The sequence below is a fragment of the Procambarus clarkii genome, chromosome 48, assembly GCF_040958095.1.
Source record: "Procambarus clarkii isolate CNS0578487 chromosome 48, FALCON_Pclarkii_2.0, whole genome shotgun sequence".
Taxonomy (NCBI): Eukaryota; Metazoa; Arthropoda; class Malacostraca; order Decapoda; family Cambaridae; genus Procambarus; species Procambarus clarkii.
The window spans coordinates 26,673,857-26,693,179 of NC_091197.1; the positions used below are offsets into that span (position 1 = coordinate 26,673,857).

The 19,323-nt window shown below is 49.8% G+C and overlaps 1 protein-coding gene across 1 annotated transcript in view; it reads left to right on the forward strand.

The window, feature by feature from the left end:
- Positions 1-3,534: 3,534 nt before the first annotated feature.
- Positions 3,535-19,323, forward strand: part of LOC138349446 (serine/threonine-protein kinase OSR1-like) — a 580,194-nt gene continuing 564,405 nt past the window's right edge. Inside the window, exon 1 of the mRNA XM_069302665.1 lies at positions 3,535-3,664. Within this exon, the coding sequence (XP_069158766.1) occupies positions 3,630-3,664 (35 nt within the window). The 5' untranslated portion in view covers positions 3,535-3,629. The remainder of the gene's footprint in view (positions 3,665-19,323) is intronic.

The window sequence follows — 19,323 nt, forward strand, 5'->3', positions numbered from 1 at the left end:
GTGGAGGAAGTCTACTCCAGTATATAATATCGTTCTTAAATTCTTAAGGAACATAAAAAAAATTGTGGCTCTGAAACCTATGACCAATGAATTTTATAATAATAATGTTAATAATTAATTCACAATAAATTTAGAGAAGTGGACTGTAAAACTTTGGTTTAATATAGTGATGCCCATACACATCTTTTGGGGGGGTAAATTCTTTAATGTTACTCTGCGTATAATATAGAATAATATTCATGGATAACAAAATTAATTAATTATCAGTAATTAGGCTATTGGATTAATAGTCTAATTACTGAATGGCAACAATTAGAGGTTTAGCTGCCAATGTTGAACGAAGATTACGTCCAGCAGCTTTATAACCTGTCTAATCCAGTCCGAGTGGGTTATCTCTGGTGACAGGCGACTCTACTGGCTGAGTTACGTTTCTCTTGCCGCTAGCTCCTTCCAGGACGAGCGTGAGTCTTGCTTCCCGACCCTCCCTCCCGGTCACTTGTCCCTCCATACACTTCTTGGTGAATCAGATGCTATTGATATCGTTCGCCTTATGCGTTTCTGTTCTCGTATTGGTATCTTTGGTGATACTTAGCGCCCCTCTGATTATTCCGCACATTTGATGGTGCTACATAACCTACCCGGTTTGGTGCCTTCTTTTATTTGATAATTACTTACTTGCAGCTAGCTCCATGCTGAAATATGAATCACATGTAATTTCCACTTAATGGCATATGTTTATGCATTTACTCGTGAAATTTAAGTGGATTGGGAATAAGAATGCCACTCACGGGAGTTATTAGGTTTGTATACAGCGTAACGACAAGAAACCAACATGATTATATAATAATGGCCAAAATAATAAATCAGTGGTACTCTGCCTTGCCGGACGCGATGTCCGTAAATCTCTTGAAGCTGTCGAATCGATCTGAAGCTTGCTACTGCATTGATGCTCCCAAATTCGATCGATAATAAAGACCAGTTCCAGGGCACCAAACCGCAATTGCGTCTCTCTCTGCCAAGTCTCCTGCTAGTGACGTGCGCGCCACCTCGCGACGAATGTTCGAAACTTAGGTAACAACTTGCAATATTTTATTCTAATTTCCGAATGGATGGAAACATTACTGACGTTATTTTACGTCACAGTAACGTTCATTAGGTAACAGCAGATTGTTTCTTGCTGTGCAAATCATTTAACCTAAATGACGTTAGATGGAAAATATATATTCATAGTGGAAATTTAGTTCATTACTTTGTTTACTGGAACAGCTGATCGCAACTGTATAAATTATTTCCAATATACGGCTATATAATTTGCTAAATAAAAATAAATCTATGGCCAATCTATATTCCTTAATAAATTCTATTAGGTTAGACTGGGTTTAATTCGATTTATAGAAATATATAATTTATTCGCGAGGGAGCTAGGCGACTGACGCAATACTACATACAAGAGTTTACATTCTTGTAAAGCCACTAGTACGTGTAGCGTTTCGGGCAGGTCCTTAACCCTAATTTCCCCGGAATACGACCCCGCCGAATCGTTTAACAACCAGGTACCCGTTCACTGCTGGGTGAACAGAGGCTACAGTTAAGGATTGGTGCCCGGTCAATCCTCCCCGGCCAGGATATGGCCGGGGGAGGATTGTTGCTAATATCTACTGGCCCTAGATATTAGTAAGAATTTGCTGTATGATGCTACTTATTAGTAATGTTAGTAAATGCGTTTTCCTAGATACAATAAATTTATATTAGCACACTAGGGGTTAGTATTTGGGTGTTGGAAATTTGCAACAAGTCCACTTCAGAGTAATGAACTTCCAGTGTATCAACCTGCTAAGCTTCAAACACTAAAAATAATTAAGCTTTGAGGTATCAAGTTGCGTAAGTGTTATGAAATATAAATGCCACAGTTTCCAGCTGCCAAAGTGCCTGTTTGTCAAAGTATCAAAACTGTCCAAGTGTCGATCTGTCAAAGTGCCGGTGTTGTAAATAACCTCACAGTGTGAGCCGTCATACTTTGAAAGTGTATCTTTTCAGGTGCGTATTTCCAAGTGTATTGTTGCTTATCAGAAGTGTTCTCTCTGCACCACTTCATGATTGTATAAATACATCCATTTTTGGGGGTGAAATTTGTGTATATTCTTGTAGTAAGATAGAAGGAATTAACGGGTTAACCCAAGTAGTTTTGTAGAGTTCTGAGAGCAGTATAAAACAACTGCATGTGTCCTTAAACAGCAACGCATGGTAATAACACCTGTACGATAATAACAGCATCGTACGATAATAACACCTGTACGATAATAACAGCATCGTACGATAATAACAAGGGAACTCATTAATAAGAGCCAGGAAACTATAATAAATGTACGGTAATTAGAACACTAAGATAACAACACAGGTCTCTGATAATTACTCAAGTGTAACTATATATCAGAATACGACACTGCATCGTAAAGTAATATTGTGTTTGTACGATATTAATAACAGTTAAGAACAACACTGCATGTATGGTAGTAACTGCATTGTTCACTAAACAACAGCAGTGTGCGACGATAACATCAGTGTACGTTAATAACAGCAGTGTACGACGATAACATCAGTGTACGATAATAACAGCGGTGTGCGACGATAACATCAGTGTACGTTAATAACAGCAGTGTACGACGATAACATCAGTGTACGATAATAACAGCTGTGTGCGACGATAACATCAGTGTACGATAATAACAGCTGTGTGCGACGATAACATCAGTGTACGATAATAACAGCGGTGTGCGACGATAACATCAGTGTACGATAATAACAGCGGTGTGCGACGATAACATCAGTGTACGATAATAACAGCGGTGTGCGACGATAACATCAGTGTACGATAATAACAGCGGTGTGCGACGATAACATCAGTGTACGATAATAACAGCGGTGTGCGACGATAACATCTGTGTACGATAATAACAGCGGTGTGCGACGATAACATCTGTGTACGATAATAACAGCTGTGTGCGACGATAACATCAGTGTACGATAATAGCAGCGGTGTGCGACGATAACATCTGTGTACGATAATAACAGCTGTGTGCGACGATAACATCAGTGTACGATAATAGCAGCGGTGTGCGACGATAACATCTGTGTACGATAATAGCAGCTGTGTGCGACGATAACATCTGTGTACGATAATAACAGCGGTGTGCGACGATAACATCAGTGTACGATAATAACAGAACTGTACAATAATAACAGCCCAGTGAACGATTACAACAGTTGTGAGCAGGAATAGTGTGTAATAAAACATCTGTACGACAAGAGCAGCACACGACAAGAGCAGCACACGACAAGAGCAGCACACGACAAGAGCAGCACACGACAAGAGCAGCACACGACAAGAGCAGCACACGACAAGAGCAGCACACGACAAAAGCAGCACACGACAAGAGCAGCACACGACAAGAGCAGCACACGACAAGAGCAGCACACGACAAGAGCAGCACACGACAAAAGCAGCACACGACAAAAGCAGCACACAGTTATAAAAGGGGGCTTCCCTAACAATAACACTGTACAACGAGAAGTCAAAGGGACGAACAAGACTCTCGAGTTTAGTCCAGGCGTTCCACAGGACCTCCAAAATGTCCAACATTGTGGCTCATCGCGTCATGCAGAGGTCAGTATTATTTTTTTTGTGTGTATTATCGGGGGAGGGTTATTCATTTTATATCAGGGACCCCTTATTAATAAAATAATATAAAAACAATTACTGCAATCAATCAACACTGGAGCACACACTGGAGAATCGCCCTGTAATGATCTCACCAGTGGAGAAGAGGCTCAACACCACTTTATTTGGGGTCTCGGGTCAGATCTGAGCCATTGTGATGAGTACACATCCCGCTGAGCTACTGTGACTTAACCTCACTCTCCTTGCTTTGGGATGACCTCCTTCCAGCTCCCCTTTATGATATTGTGTCTGCTGTCAACCGCCCTCCAACTGTTTCTCTTTCTCTAGAAATTCCTCACCAGGACAAGCGCAAAGACAAGTTGTCTATAAACAAATATTTATTACAAAGTACAAAGAATAAAGAAATATCATCATATTATCAGGTCTAACACACCTGCATCACGGTTATATAATACCAGTATTCCAACAGATACAGTACACTAGGCTGCTGCCTAACCTCCGCCAGGGACCTCCTGCCCTCTCACGTCGTCTGGGCGAGGCAACTTGCATATTATTATTTTTTTTTTTTTTGAGATATATACAAGAGTTGTTACATTCTTGTACAGCCACTAGTACGAGTAGCGTTTCGGGCAGGTCCCTGGAATACGATCCCCTACCGCGAAGAATCGTTTTTTCATCCAAGTACACATTTTACTGTTGCGTTAAACAGAGGCTACAGTTAAGGAATTGTGCCCAGTAAATCCTCCCCGGCCAGGATACGAACCCATGACATAGCGCTCGCGGAACGCCAGGCGAGTGTCTTACCACTACACCACGGAGATTTAGCTGAAACCAGAAAATATTAACATTATCAGCTTACATTGCATCATTCATAACATATGAATTTATGCACTGCCTCAAACAATCATGGTGTCCATATAACTCTCTTTAATACGTCCTGAAAGCCATTATCAGGTCCATCTATCCATGGGTCCTGGAATTAGGTATGTACTCTTGAAGCTCCTATATTGCTGTCAGAAATATCGACACTATTTACTAACATTTAATACAATAGGCAGTTAATATTGCTGCTGTTTTGTAATACCAAATTAACCCTAGAAACAGTACTGTAATCACTCTTAGAAAATGAGTCACAGTGGAAATTTCCTCAGGTAGAAAATAGAAATATCATTGCCACATGTCGTCACTAAACTCACTAGTTATATTATTAGGAATCATTCTTAATTCAGCAGTTTCTGGACTGTAAACACCATAAAAACATTACCATCTTAATTATCAGTACCAAAATAGAGTAAGTGTGGGTCCTCTATCTGCTTCGTGACGACATCTGGACAAAAGAGTGAAGGCGTCAGTGGGAGGGAGGCCACCGTCAGTCGCCATATAATTTTAACACCAGTCTCGCTGGAGCATATCTAGCTCTACTAATTTACCCTTGGACCAGTGTTATGGGACTAATAGTGCTCCCGTTATCAACACAACTTCGTCTACAATAAGGGAAGTGTCCTAATTCCCAAACCTTCTATCTTTCATTCCTGATCAGTGTATATTAAGGAAAATCATTTAGGATACAAGTCGGGACTCAAAACAGAGTGAGCAATATTTTCATCTCTTGAACAAAAGAACAAATCCACTAGGGTCGTGACGAGGGTTCGAACCTACGTCCGAGACGATCCTAGTCGCTGCCTTAATCGACTGAGCTACGACATGGTCAAAAGAATTGCAACCAGAAGTTCTACTGAACTTACTCGGATCCTGCAGCCTCTCCGAGACACAAACCAGGGTTTTACACACTGCCTCTATGCACTCGAGCTCTATCAACAAGCTGTTTTACCTCTTCACCGTTATTTCATTACACACAGAAGGTGAAGGGACGATGACGTTTCGGTCCGTCCTGGACCATTCTCAAGTCGATTGTCTTGAGATTGTCACAGTCGACTTGAGAATGGTCCAGGACGGACGAAAACGTTGTCGTCCCTTCACCTTCTAGTATGTTGTCTGGTCAACATACTTCAGCCACGTTATTGTGACTCATCGCCTGCATACACACACAAATCACAATAGCGTTATGCATCAAATGAACAAATCCACAAGAGCCGTGACGAGGGTTCGAACCTACGTCTGAGAGAAGACCTTCCTTGAAGAAAGATTAACTCGGGCCATATTACAGCCTAGCTTCAAAGTAATGGCCCAGAACAAGACAACATCAACAGTTTCATCTAATATCCAAGTTAAGCTGAAGCTCGACTCCCTCTAGGTAGTTTACCAACTTTCTCAGGAAAAGATGAGGAAGATTGGGACAAATTTTGGAACAAATTCGAAGACCTTGTGGACTCAGAACTATCTTTACCTAAGAATAGTAAATTCTCTTATCTACAAGGTCAATTATCAGGTGAAGCTAAATCAGTAGTATTCCGTCTAAGGTTAACTAACGACGACTATGACCTTTCAGTACAATTCAAGGATAATTATGCTGATCCAGAAGTAAGAACATCACATTTAGTTCATGAGCTGTTGCATTTACCCTCACCGGAGGCTTCAGCTAATTCACCCCAAGTTTTTAAGCTGGAGGTCGAGTCAATGATGAAGGCCCTCAGCCTGACAGCCAATACAACCAGGGGTGAGTGGGTCATGAAAATAATTGTCCAGGACAAAATACCTTAGGACATATTAAGACAAATGAGTGCTCATTACAATAAAAGTATCTTATCCTTAAATTAAATATCTGAGGATTTACGTTCAGTAATTCATCAACTTTGTACATATGACAAATTAAAACCACCAAGTAAACCTTCAGGAACCAATAATAGTCAACTACAGAGTACCAAACATACTCTAAATAAATTTAATCATTCTATTTCCACACCAAAGTGGAACAGTGACAGTGTGGGCTCATATGCAATTGGACCCTCCAAACCTATAGTTACTGTCACCCAAGACGGTGACTCCAAAATGTACTGTAAGCTATGAAACATGTTTGTTCTGCCAGGAGAAACATTCAATGTACCACTGCACCAATTCCTGATCGAGACGCCCGTGTCGAGCGACTCAAAGAGTTGCAAAATTGCACGAGGTGCCGCAGGAAACAACTCCAACACCTGTGAAACCCAATCATACACCTGTAATAGGTGTAACAAGGGTCAGCACCATGCAGCATTGTGCAGGGACACCAAAATAAAGTCTCCATACCCCAAGGTGGAAGATAACATTCCCACCACAGTACAGTACTGCAAGATGCGGCACAAAGTTAAGTGTCCTACCGGGAAAGTCGCAAAATAATGTGGCTGCCTACTGCCCAAATTACCATCCAAAATAAAAGGACCAGGGTCCATACCCATGGGTTGTTTGACCAAGGGTCCCAGAGAATATTTGTCACTTAAAAAGTAGCAGATCTACAATTAAAGCCTATAAAACAGGTAAACTTAAATAATTCGGGATTCCTAGCTGATACAGGATCTCAAGTCTACCAGGTTACTTTGAGGTGATTTCGGGACTCAGCGACCCCGCGGCTCGGTCCTCGATCAGGCCTCCTCGTTGCTGGACTGGTCAACCAGGTTGTTGGACGCGGCTGCTCGCAGCCTGTTGTATGAGTCACAGCCCGGTTCATCAGGTATCCTTTGGGGTGTTTGTCAAGTTCTCTCCTGAACACTGTGAGGGGTCGGCCAGTTATGCCCCTTATGTGTAGTGGAAGCGTGTTGAACAGTCTCGGGCCTCTGATGTTGATAGTTCTCTCTTGAACACTGTGAGGGGTCGGCCAGTTATGCCCCTTATGTGTAGTGGAAGCGTGTTTAACAGTCTCGGGCCTCTGATGTTGATAGTTCTCTCTTGAACACTGTGAGGGGTCGGCCAGTTATGTCTCTTATGTGTAGTGGAAGCGTGTTTAACAGTCTCGGGCCTCTGATGTTGATAGTTCTCTCTTGAACACTGTGAGGGGTCGGCCAGTTATGTCCCTTATGTGTAGTGGAAGCGTGTTGAACAGTCTCGGGCCTCTGATGTTGATAGTTCTCTCTTGAACACTGTGAGGGGTCGGCCAGTTATGCCCCTTATGTGTAATGGAAGCGTGTTGAACAGTCTCGGGCCTCTGATGTTGATAGTTCTCTCTTGAACACTGTGAGGGGTCGGCCAGTTATGTCCCTTATGTGTAGTGGAAGCGTGTTGAGCAGTCTCGGGCCTCTGATGTTGATAGTTCTCTCTTGAACACTGTGAGGGGTCGGTCAGTTATGTCCCGTATGTGTAGTGGAAGCGTGTTGAACAGTCTCGGGCCTCTGATGTTGATAGTTCTCTCTTGAACACTGTGAGGGGTCGGCCAGTTATGCCCCTTATGTGTAGTGGAAGCGTGTTGAACAGTCTCGGGCCTCTGATGTTGATAGTTCTCTCTTGAACACTGTGAGGGGTCGGCCAGTTATGTCCCTTATGTGTAGTGGAAGCGTGTTGAACAGTCTCGGGCCTCCGATGTTGATAGTTCTCTCTTGAACACTGTGAGGGGTCGGCCAGTTATGCCCCTTATGTGTAGTGGAAGCGTGTTGAACAGTCTCGGGCCTCTGATGTTGATAGTTCTCTCTTGAACACTGTGAGGGGTCGGCCAGTTATGCCCCTTATGTGTAGTGGAAGCGTGTTGAACAGTCTCGGGCCTCTGATGTTGATAGTTCTCTCTTGAACACTGTGAGGGGTCGGTCAGTTATGTCCCTTATGTGTAGTGGAAGCGTGTTGAACAGTCTCGGGCCTCTGATGTTGATAGTTCTCTCTTGAACACTGTGAGGGGTCGGCCAGTTATGTCCCTTATGTGTAGTGGAAGCGTGTTAAACAGTCTCGGGCCTCTGATGTTGATAGAGTTCTCTCTCAGAGTACCTGTTGCACCTCTGCTTTTCAACGGGGGTATTCTGCACATCCTGCCATGTCTTCTGGTCTCATGTACTCACCTAATTGTGCTTGTGGGGGTAGAGCTCTGGCTTTTTGGTCCCGCCTCTCAACCGTCAATCAACAGGTGTACAGGTTCCTGAGCCTATTGGGCTCTATCATATCTACACTTGAAACTGTGTATGGAGTCAGCCTCCACCACATTACTTCCTAATGCATTCCATTTGTCAACCACTCTGACACTAAAAAGTTCTTTTTAATATCTCTGTGGCTCATTTGGGCACTCAATTTCCACCTGTGTCCCCTAGTGCGTGTTCCCCTTGTGTTAAATAGTCTGTCTTTATCTACCCTATCAATTCCCTTGAGAATCTTGAATGTGGTGATCATGTCCCCACTAACTCTTCTGTCTTCCAGCGAAGTGAGGTTTAATTCCCGCAGTCTTTCCTCGTAGCTCATACCTTTCAGCTCTGGTACTAATCTGGTTGCAAACCTTTGAACCTTTTCCAGTTTGGTCTTATCCTTGACTATATATGGACTCCGTGCTGGGGCTGCATACTCCAGGATTGGTCTGACATATGTGGTATACAAAGTTTTGAATGATTCTTTACACAAGTTTCAGAATGCCGTTCATATGTTGGCCAGCCTGGCATATGCCGCTGATGTTATCCTCTTGATATGTGCTGCAGGAGACAGGTCTGGCGTGATATCAACCCCCAAGTCTTTCTCTTTCTCAGACTCATGAAGAATTTCATGTGGTGTTATTTCTGTGTGCAGTTTTAGGACCATCCCCCCCCCTGGTGTACCGCAGTTCCCCCTGGTGTACCACAGTTCCCCCTGGTGTACCACAGTTCCCCCTGGTGTACAACAGTTCCCCCTGGTGTACTGCAGTTCCCCCTGGTGTACAACAGTTCCCCCTGGTGTACCGCAGTTCCACCTGGTGTACCACAGTTCCCCCTGGTGTACAACAGTTCCCCCCTGGTGTACTACAGTTCCCCCCTGGTGTACTACAATTCCCCTAGTGTACAACAGTTCCCCCTAGTGTACCGCAGTTCCCCCTGGTGTACAACAGTTCCCCCTGGTGTACTACAGTTCCCCCTGGTGTACAACAGTTCCCCCTGGTGTACCGCAGTTCCCCCTGGTGTACAACAGTTCCCCCCTGGTGTACTACAGTTCCCCCTGGTGTACAACAGTTCCCCCAAGTGTACCGCAGTTCCCCCAGGTGTACCGCAGTTCCCCCTGGTGTACAACAGTTCCCCCTGGTGTACTGCAGTTCCCCCTGGTGTACCACAGTTCCCCCTGGTGTACCACAGTTCCCCTGGTGTACCACAGTTCCCCCTGTGGTACAACAGTTCCCCCTGGTGTATTACAGTTCCCCCCTGGTGTACTACAGTTCCCTCCTGGTGTACCGCAGTTCCCCCTGGTGTACTACAGTTCCCACTGGTGTACCACAGTTCCCCCCTGGTGTACCACATTTCCCCTTGGTGTACCACAGTTCCCCCTGGTGTACCACAGTTCCCCCTGGTGTACCACAGTTACCCCTGGTGTACCACAGTTCCCCCTGGTGTACAACAGTTCCCCCTGGTGTACTACAGTTCCCCCTGGTGTACTACAGTTCCCCCTGGTGTACTACAGTTCCTCCTGGTGTACCACAGTTCCCCCTGGTGTACTAGAGTTCCCCCTGGTGTACTACAGTTCCCCCCTGGTGTACCGCAGTTCCCCCTGGTGTACTACAGTTCCCCCTGGTGTACTACAGTTCCCCATGGTGTACAACAGTTCCCCCTGGTGTACCGCAGTTCCCCCTGGTGTACAACAGTTCCCCTGGTGTACTACAGTTCCCCCTGGTGTACTACAGTTCCCCCTGGTGTACTATAGTTCCCCCTGGTGTACTAAAGTACCCCTTGGTGTACCGCAGTTCCCCCTGGTGTACCGCAGTTCCCCCTGGTGTACAACAGTTACCCCTGGTGTACCACAGTTCCCCCTGGTGTACTACAGTTCCCCCTGGTGTACTACAGTTCCCCCTGGTGTACTACAGTTCCCCCTGGTGTACTACAGTTCCCCATGGAGTACTACAGTTCCCCCTTGTGTACTACAGTTCCCCCTGGTGTACCACAGTTCCCCCTGGTGTACTACAGTTCCCACTGGTGTACCACAAATCCCCCTGGTGTACAACAGTTCCCCCTGGTGTACTACAGTTCCCCCTGGTGTACTACAGTTCCCCGTGGTGTACTACAGTTCCCCCTGGTGTACCACAGTTCCCCCTGGTGTACTACAGTTCCCACTGGTGTACCACAAATCCCCCTGGTGTACAACAGTTCCCCCTGGTGTACTACAGTTCCCCCTGGTGTACTACAGTTCCCCGTGGTGTACTACAGTTCCCCCTGGTGTACCAAAGTTCCCCCTGGTGCATCACAGTTCCTCCTGGTGTACAACATTTCCCCCCGTGGTGTACCACAGTTCCCCCTGGTGTACCACAGTCCCCCCTGGTGTACTACAGTTCACCCTGGTGTACCACAGTCCCCCCCGGTGTACCGCAGTTCCCCCTGGTGAACTACAGTTCCCCCTGGTGTACCACAGTCCCCCCTGGTGTACCGCAGTTCCCCCTAGTGTACCACAGTTCTCCCAGGTGAACTACAGTTCCCCCCTGGTGTACTACAGTTCCCCTGGTGTACAACAGTTCCCCCTAGTGTACCACAGTTCCCCCTGGTGTACAACAGTTCCCCCTGGTGTACTACAGTTCCCTCTGGTGTACAACAGTTCCCCCTGGTGTACCGCAGTTCCCCCTGGTGTACAACAGTTCCCCCTGGTGTACTACAGTTCCCCCTGGTGTACAACAATTACCGCTGGTGTACTACAGTTCCCCCTGGTGTACAACAGTTCCGCCAAGTGTACCGCAGTTCCCCCAGGTGTAACGCAGTTCCCCTGGTGTACAACAGTTCCCCCTGGTGTACTGCAGTTCCCCCTGGTGTACCACAGTTCCCCCTGGTGTACCACAGTTCCCCCTGGTGTACCACAGTTCCCCCTGTGGTACAACAGTTCCCCCTGGTGTATTACAGTTCCCCCCTGGAGTACTACAGTTCCCTCCTGGTGTACCGCAGTTCCCCCTGGTGAACTACAGTTCCCACTGGTGTACCACAGTTCCCCCTGGTGTACCACAGTTCCCCCTGGTGTACCACAGTTCCCCCTGGTGTACCACAGTTCCCCCTGGTGTACCACAGTTCCCCCTGGTGTACCACAGTTACCCCTGGTGTACCACAGTTCCCCCTGGTGTACAACAGTTCCCCCTGGTGTACTACAGTTCCCCCTGGTGTACTACAGTTCCTCCTGGTGTACCACAGTTCCCCCTGGTGTACTAGAGTTCCCCCTGGTGTACTACAGTTTCCCCCTGGTGTACCGCAGTTCCCCCTGGTGTACTACAGTTCCCCCTGGTGTACTACAGTTCCCCCTGGTGTACAACAGTTCCCCCTGGTGTACCGCAGTTCCCCCTGGTGTACAACAGTTCCCCTGGTGTACTACAGTTCCCCCTGGTGTACTACAGTTCCCCCTGGTGTACTATAGTTCCCCCTGGTGTACTACAGTACCCCTTGGTGTACCGCAGTTTCTCCTGGTGTACCGCAGTTCCCCTGGTGTACAACAGTTACCCCTGGTGTACCACAGTTCCCCCTGGTGTACTACAGTTCCCCCTGGTGTACTACAGTTCCCCCTGGTGTACTACAGTTCCCCCTGGTGTACCACAGTCCCCCCTGGTGTACCACAGTTCCCCCTGGTGTACCGCAGTTCCCCCTGGTGTACCACAGTTCCCCCTGGTGAAACGCAGTTCCCCCTGGTGTACAACAGTTCCCCCTGGTGTACTACAGTTCCCCCTGGTGTACCACAGTTCTCCCTGGTGTACTACAGTTCCCCCTGGTGTACCATAGATCCCCCTGGTGTACAACAGTTCCCCCTGGTGTAGCACAGTTCCCCCTAGTGTACTACAGTTCCCCCTGGTGTACTACAGTTCCCCCTGGTGTACTACATTTCCCCCTGGTGTACAACAGTTCCCCCTGGTGTACTCCAGTTCCCCCTGGTGTACTACAGTCCCCCCTGATGTACTACAGTTCCCCCTGGTGTACTACAGTTCCCCCTGGTGTACCACAGTTCCCCCTGGTGTACTACAGTTCCCCCTGGTGTACTACAGTTCCCCCTAGTGTACTACAGTTCCCCCTGGTATACCGCAGTTCCCCCTGGTGTACAACAGTTCCCCCTGGTGTACTACAGTTCCCCCTGGTGTACCACAGTTCTCCCTGGTGTACTACAGTTCCCCCTGGTGTACGACAGTTCTCCCTGGTGTACAACAGTTCCCCCTGGTGTACTACATTTCCCCCTAAAGTACTACAGTTCCCCCTGGGGTACTACAGTTCCCCCTGGTGTGCTACAGATTCCCCTGGTGCACCACAGTTCCCCCTGGTGTACTACAGTTCCCCCTTGTGTACTACAGTTCCCCGTGGTGTACCACAGTTCCCCCTGGTGTACTATAGTTCCCCCCTGGTATACCACAGTTCCCCCTGGTGCACTACAGTTCCCCCTGGTGTACCGCAGTTCCCCCTGGTGTACCGCAGTTCCCCCTGGTGTACTACAGTTCCCCCTAATGTACCACAGTTCCCCCTGGTGTACCACAGTCCCCGCCTGGTGGACCACAGTTTCCTTCTGGTGTACCACAGTCCCCCCTCGAGTACCGCAGTTCCCCCCTGGTGTACCACATTTCCCTCTGGTGTACCGCAGTTCCCCCTGGTGTACCACAGTTCCCCCTGGTGTACCGCAGTTCCCACCTGGTGTTCCACAGATCCCCTCGTGGTGTACCGCAGTTCCCCCTGGTGTACCGCAGTTCTCCCTGGTGTACCTCAGTTCCCCCCTGGTGTACTGCAGTCCCCCTTGGAGTACCGCAGTTCCCCCTGGTGTGCCACAGTTCCCCTGGTGTACCACAGTTTCCCCCTGTGTACTACAGATCCCCTTGGTGTACCACAGTTTCCCCCTGGTGCACAACATTTCCCCTCTGGTGTACTACAGTTCCACTTCTGGTGTACCACAGTTTCCCCCTGGTGTACCACAGTTCCCCCGGTGTACCACCGTTCTCCCTGGTGTACCACAGTTCCCCCTGGTGTACTACAGTTCCTCCCTGGTGTGCCACGGTTTCCCCCTGGTGTACCACAGTTCCCCCCCTGGTGTACCACAGTTCCCGCCTGGTGTACCACAGTTCCCCTGGTGTACCACAGTTCCCCTTGGTGTACAACAGTTTCCCCCTGGTGTACCACAGTTCCACCCCTGATGTACTACAGTTCCCCTTTGTGTACTACAGTTGCCCCTGGTGTACTACAGTTCCCCCCTGGTGTACCACAGTTCCCCTGGTGTATTACAGTTCCCCCCTGGTGTACCACAGTTCCCCCTGGTGTACTACAGTTCCCTCTCTGGTGTACCACAGTTCCCCCTGGTGTACCACAGTTCCCCTTGGTGTACCACAGTTTCCCTTTGGTGAACTACAGTTCCCCCCTGGTGTACTACAGTTGCCCCTGGTGTACTACAGTTGCCCCTAGTGTACTACAGTTCCCCCCTGATTTTCCACAGTTCCCATGGTGTTCCACAGTTCCCCCTGGTTTACCTCAGTTCCCCCTTGTGTATCACAGTTCTCCCTGGTGTAACACAGTTCCCCCTGGTGTACCACAGTTCTCTCTGGTGTACTACAGTTCCCCCCCTGGAGTACCGCAGTTCCCCCTGGTGTACCACAGTTCCCCCAATGGTGTACCGCAGTTCCGCCCTGGTGTACCACAGTTCCCCCTGGTGTACTACAGTTCCCCCTGGTGTACTACAGTTCCCCCTGGTGTAATACAGTTCCCCCTGGTGTACTACAGTTCCCTCTGGTGTACTACAGTCCCCACTGGTGTACTACAGTTCCCCCTGGTGTACTACAGTTCCCGCTGGTGTACCACAGTTCCCCTGGTGTACTACAGTTCCCCCTGGTGTACTACAGTTCCCCCTGGTGTACTACAGTTCCCCCTGGTGTACAAAAGTTCCCCCTGGTGTACTACAGTTCCCCCTGGTGTACCACAGTTCCCCCTGGTGTACTACAGTTCCCCCTGGTGTACCACAGTTCCCCCTGGTGTACAACAGTTCCCCCCTGGTGTACTACAGTTCCCCCTAGTGTACTACAGTTCCCCGTGGTGTACTACAGTTCCCCCTGGTGTACCAAAGTTCCCCCTGGTGCATCACAGTTCCTCCTAGCGTACCACATTTCCCCCCGTGGTGTACCAAAGTTCCCCCTGGTGTACCACAGTCCCCCCTGGTGTACTACAGTTCCCCCTGGTGTACCACAGTCCCTCTTGGTGTACCGCAGTTCCCCCTGGTGAACTACAGTTCCCCCTGGTGTACCACAGTCCCCACTGGTGTACCGCAGTTCCCCCTAGTGTACCACAGTTCTCCCTGGTGAACTACAGTTCCCCCTGGTGTACTACAGTTCCCCCTCTGGTGAACCACAGTTCCCCCTGGTGTCCCAGTTCCCGCTGGTGTGCTACAGATCCCCTGGTGTACCACAGTTCCTACTGGGGTACCACAGTTCTCCCTGGTGTAATACAGTTCCCCCTAGTGTACTATAAATCCCCCCTGGTGTACCACAGTTCCCAATGGGGTACCACAGTTCCCCCTGGTGTACTACAGTTCCCCCTGGTGCACTACAGTTCCCCGTTGTGTACCACAGTTCCCTCTGGTGTACTATAAATCCCCCCGGGTATACCACAGTTCCCCCTGGTGTACTACAGTTCCCCCTGGTGTACTACAGTTCCCCCCTGGTATACCGCAGTTCCCCCTGGTGTACCGCAGTTCCCCCTGGTGTACTACAGTTCCCCCATGGTGTACCACAGTTCCCCCTGGTGTACTACAGTTCCCCGTGGTGTACAACAGTTCCCCCTGGTGTACCACAGTTCCCCTGGTGTACTACAGTTCCCCATGGTGTACTACAGTTACCCCTGGTGTACTACGGTTCCCCCTGGTGTACAACAGTTCCCCCTGGTGTACTGCAGTTCCCCCTGGTGTACTACAGTCCCCCCTGATACACTACAGTTCCCCCTGGTGTACTACAGTTCCCCCTGGTGTACCACAGTTCCTCCTGGTGTACTACAGTTCCCCCTGGTGTACTATATTTCCCCCTGGTGTACTACAGTTCCCCCTGGTGAACCGCAGTTCCCCCTGGTGTACAACAGTTCCCCCTGGTGTACTACAGTTCCCCCTGGTGTACCACAGTTCCCCCTGGTGTACTACAGTTCCCCCCGGTGTACTACAGTTCCCCCTGGTGTACTACATTTCCCCCTGGTGTACTACAGTTCCCCCTGGTGTACCACAGATCCCCCTGGTGTACAACAGTTCCCCCTGGTGTAGCACAGTTCCCCCTGGTGTACTACAGTTCCCCCTGGTGTATTACGGTTCCCCCTGGTGTACCACAGTTCCCCCTGGTGTACTACAGTTCCCCCTGGTGTACTACAGTTCCCCCTAGTGTACTACAGTTCCCCCTGGTGTACCGCAGTTCCCCCTGGTGTACAACAGTTCCCCCTGGTGTACTACAGTTCCCCCTGGTGTACCACAGTTCTCCCTGGTGTACTACAGTTCCCCCTGGTGTACCACAGTTCTCCCTGGTGTACAACAGTTCCCCCTGGTGTACCGCAGTTCCCACCTGGTGTTCCACAGATCCCCCCGTGGTGTACCGCAGTTCCCCCTGGTGTACCACAGTTCTCCTTGGTGTACCTCAGTTCCCCCCTGGTGTACCACAGTTTCCCCCTGTGTACTACAGATCCCCTTGGTGTTCCACAGTTTCCCCCTGGTGCACAACAGTTCCCCTCTGGTGTACTACAGTTCCACTTCTGGTGTACCACAGTTCCCCCCTGGTGTACCACAGTTCCCCCGGTGTACCACCGTTCTCCCTGGTGTACCACAGTTCCCCCTGGTGTACTACAGTTCCTCCCTGGTGTGCCACAGTTTCCCCCTGGTGTACCACAGTTCCCCCCCTGGTGTACCACAGTACTCCCTGGTGTACTAAAGTTCCCCCCTGGTGTACAACAGTTCCCCTTGGTGTACTACAGTTCCCGCCTGGTGTACCACAGTTCCCCTGGTGTACCACAGTTCCCCTTGGTGTACAACAGTTTCCCCCTGGTGTACCACAGTTCCACCCCTGGTGTACTACAGTTCCCCTTGGTGTACTACAGTTGCCCCTGGTGTAATACAGTTCCCCCCTGGTGTACCACAGTTCCCCTGGTGTATTACAGTTCCCCCCTGGTGTACCACAGTTCCCCCTGGTGTACTACAGTTCCCTCTCTGGTGTACCACAGTTCCCCCTGGTGTACCACAGTTCCCCTTGGTGTACCACAGTTTCCCTTTGGTGAACTATAGTTCCCCCCTGGTGTACTACAGTTGCCCCTGGTGTACTACAGTTGCCCCTAGTGTACTACAGTTCCCCCCTGATGTTCCACAGTTCCCCTGGTGTTCCAAAGTTCCCCCTGGTGTACCGCAGTTCCACCTGGTGTACCGCAGTTCTCTTTGGTGTACCTCAGTTCCCCCCTGGTGTACTGCAGTTCCCCTTGGAGTACCGCAGTTCCCCCTGGTGTGCCACAGTTCCCCTGGTGTACCACAGTTCCCCCTGGTGTACCACAGTTTCCCCCTGTGTACTACAGATCCCCTTGGTGTACCACAGTTTCCCCCTGGTGCACAACAGTTCCCCTTTGGAGTACTACAGTTCCACTTCTGGTGTACCACAGTTCCCCCCTGGTGAACCACAGTTCCCCCGGTGTACCACCGTTCTCCCTGGTGTACCACAGTTCCCCCTGGTGTACTACAGTTCCTCCCTGGTATGCCACAGTTCCCCCCTGGTGTACCACAGTTCCCCCCTGGTATACCACAGTACTCCCTGGTGTACTTAAGTTCCCCCCTGGTGTACCACAGTTCCCCTTGGTGTACCACAGTTCCCGCCTGGTGTACCACAGTTCCCCTGGTGTACCACAGTTCCCCTTGGTGTACAACAGTTTCCCCCTGGTGTACCACAGTTCCACCCCTGGTGTACTACAGTTCCCCCTGGGGTACTACAGTTGCCCCTGGTTTACTACAGTTCCCCCCTGGTGTACCACAGTTCCCCTGGTGTACTACAGTTCCCCCCCTGGTGTACCACAGTTCCCCCTGGTGTACTACAGTTCCCTCTCTGGTGTACCACAGTTCCCCCTGGTGTATCACAGTTCCCCTTGGTGTACCACAGTTTCCCCCTGGTGTACTACAGTTCCCCCCCTGGTGTACTACAGTTGCCCCTGGTGTACTACAGATGCCCCTGGTGTACTACAGTTCCCCCCTGATGTTCCACAGTTCCCCTGGTGTTCCACAGTTCCCCCTGGTGTACCACAGTTCTCTCTGGTGTACTACAGTTCCCCCCCTGGAGTACCGCAGTTCCCCCTAAGGTACCACAGTTCCCCCCTGGTGTACCGCAGTTCCGCCCTGGTGTACCACAGTTCCCCCTGGTGTAGTACAGTTGCCCCTGGTGTACTACAGTTGCCCCTGGTGTACTACAGTTCCCCCCTTGTGTATCACAGTTCTCCCTGGTGTACCACAGTTCCCCCTGGTGTACCACAGTTCTCTCTGGTGTACTACAGTTCCCCCCCTGGAGTACCGCAGTTCCCCCTAAGGTACCACAGTTCCCCCCCTGGTGTACCGCAGTTCCGCCCTGGTGTACCACAGTTCCCCCTGGTGTACTACAGTTCCCCCTGGTGTACTACAGTTCCCCCTGGTGTAATACAGTTCCCGCTGGTATACCACAGTTCCCCCAGGTTTACCACAGTTCCCCTGGTGTACCGCAGTTCCCCCTGGTGTACCACAGTTCCCCCTGGTGTACTACTGTTTCCCTTGGTGTACTACAGTTCCCCCCTGGTGTACCACAGTTCCCCCTTGGTGTACTACAGTTCCCTCTGGTGTACCACAGTTCCCTCTGGTGTACCACAGTTCCCCCTGGTGATTTACAGTTCCCCCTGGTGTGCTACAGTTCCCTCTATGTGTATCACAGTTCCCCCCTGGTTTACATCAGTTCCCCCTGGTTTACTGCAGTTCTCCCTGGTGTATCACAGTTCCCCTTGGTGTACCACATTTCCCCCCTGGTGTACCACAGTGCCCCCTGGTGTACTACAGTTCCCCCTGGTGTACTAGAGTTCCCCCTGGTGTACCACAGTTCCCCATGGTATACTACAGTTCTCCCTGGTGTACTACAGTTCCCCCTGGTGTACCACAGTATCCCCTAGTGTACTACAGTTCCCCCTGTTGTACTACAGTTCCCCCCTGGTGTACCGCAGTTCCCCCTGGTGTACCTCAGTTCCCCCTGGTGTACCACATTTCCCCCTGGTGTACCACAGTTCCCCCTGGTTTACCACAGTTCCCCTTGGTGTACCACAGTTTCCACTTGGAGTACTACAGTTCCCCCTGGTGTACCACAGTTCCCTCCTGGTGTACTACAGTTCCCCCTGGTGAACTACAGTTCCCACTGGTGTACTACAGTTCCCCCTTGTTGTACCACAGTTTCCCCCTGGTGTACCACAGTTCCCCCTGGTGCACCACAGTTCCCTCTTGGTGTACTACAGTTCCCCCCTGGTGTACTACAGTTCCCCCCTGATGGATAACAGTTCCCCCTGGTGTACCACAGTTCCTCCTGGTGTACTACTGTTCCCCCTGGTGTACTACAGTTCCTCCCTGGTGTACTACAGTTCCCCCTGGTGTGCTACAGTTCCCCCTGGTGTACTACAGTT